Raw genomic sequence first — 1,871 nt, forward strand, 5'->3', positions numbered from 1 at the left:
CCAACAAAAGATGAAGACCTTGGCCGTCTTTGTGGACCTGACTAAGGCCTTCAATAAGGTCTGGAAAGAAGGCCTTCTTCTCAAATTGCTCCAGAAACAGGTTTGTGGGAGAATGCATCAATGGATCCAGAGCTATCTCTCACAAAGATCTGCTCGCGTGAAGCTTGACGGCCACTTCAGCAGACTAGAAGGGGCCCCATAGGGCAGCGTGGTACCACCTACCCTTTTCGCCATCTTCATTGACGCTGTCATTGAACAGCTGTCAATGCATATCTCTAGAGCCCTCCATGCAGACGATCTAGCGGTTTGGACACAAGCAGAACAGATCTCCACAGCAACCTGCAGGATGCAAGTAGCCTTTAACAGCATTGCCACATGGTCAAAAGAGTGGTTGGTCACAATCAACAAGCCAAGACAGAAGCCATCTTCTCCCTGTCCCGAAAGAAAGAGACCTTCACCCTCCAGAATGAAGGAGAGTCGATCCCTCAACAGAACACACCCACCTACCTCGGTGTGAAATTGGACCGCAGGTTATCCTGGTCTTCACACATCAGCACCGCCCAGAGCAAAACCATATGCAAGATGGCCGTGATAAAGAAACTGGCCGTCACCAAGTGGGGAGCTAACATGAAGATCCTGACTCAAGTTTACACAGGATCAGCCAGACCTCACATAGAGTATGCCTCCAACGCCTGGGCAACAGCAGCAAAGTCTAGCACAGAACCCTTGGCCAAAATCCAGAACGCCAGTCTGCCCCTCATCACAGGTGGCATTGATGGCAGGTGGCCATCAATGCTATGGCAGGGACTGCTGGACTCATGTCTCTGGAAGAAAGAAGAGATGAGAGACTGCTTCGCCAGAGTGAGAAGTTGAAACGGCTTCCATCACCCCCTTTGACTTAAACACTCCAGGCCCCAGCCAAGAATAGCCTGAAGCGCAGAAGCACAAACCACCTCGTCAAGGCCCTCCACCAGACCCATGTCCAGTTCTTGTCTGGCAGGAACCAACCTGTTGAACCCCTGCAAGTCTTTGAAGACTGGTCACTAGATGTCCCCCCCCCCCCCCCCCCCCCCCCTTGCTGTTCTTGACATCCCCGGCATTCAGAGCAAAGGCCAGTTCCTGGATGCTGAACTGAAGCTGCTGACCCTGGAAGCACTGGATAGGGACTACCCGAACACCACCTGGACCCGTGTATACACAGACGGCTCTGCCGAGAGTGCTATTAGGAACGGGGGAGGTGGTGTCTACGTTCGATTCCCAGATGGCAGCTCGGTGAGGCATTCCATTGCTACTGGCCTCACCTCAACGAATTTTAGAGCCGAAGCATCTGTGCTACTAGCTGCAGCCCAACTCCTCAACCAGAGAGACAGTTTGACAGACCACACTGTCTTCCTCACCGAGTGCCGAGCTGTCCTACAAAGCCTCCAGACCAGAGTGGGAGACAAAACCTTGCGGGACATCCAGTCTGAGATGCAGGCCCTAAATGCCAGAACCACAACGGTCCTGTGATGGATCTCCTGTCACTGCAGCATTGCAGAAAATGAAGAGGCAGACAAGATCTCCAAAGCAGGAAGCAGGCTCACCCAATGTGCCCACCCCCTTAGCTTTGGGGAGGTAAAGACCATCCTGCGCAGCCACTTCAAAAACAGCTGGCGAGAACGGCTACATCCAGGACCAGAGGAGGACAGCATCCATCAACTGGGTCGAGCTCAGCAAGTCATCATCTTCAGACTGCACACAGGCCACCCCCATCTCTACAAACTGAAAATTCCCCACACAGACCAATGTCCGTGTGACACCGCTCCTCAAACTCCAGCCCATGTACTGCAAGACTGCCCTTTACACAAAGATCTGACCCAGTCCCGCAGCGC

At 53.1% G+C, this 1,871-nt stretch overlaps 1 protein-coding gene across 1 annotated transcript; it reads left to right on the forward strand.

Moving 5' to 3' along the window:
* Positions 1-375: 375 nt before the first annotated feature.
* Positions 376-1,509, forward strand: LOC143281377 (uncharacterized). The gene is made up of 2 exons (XM_076586582.1): positions 376-861; positions 1,105-1,509. The coding sequence occupies exons 1-2, from the start codon at positions 376-378 to the stop codon at positions 1,507-1,509; spliced, it is 891 nt and encodes a 296-aa protein (XP_076442697.1).
* The last annotated feature ends 362 nt before the right edge of the window (positions 1,510-1,871 follow it).

Source organism: Babylonia areolata, chromosome 4, assembly GCF_041734735.1.
Source record: "Babylonia areolata isolate BAREFJ2019XMU chromosome 4, ASM4173473v1, whole genome shotgun sequence".
Taxonomy (NCBI): Eukaryota; Metazoa; Mollusca; class Gastropoda; order Neogastropoda; family Buccinidae; genus Babylonia; species Babylonia areolata.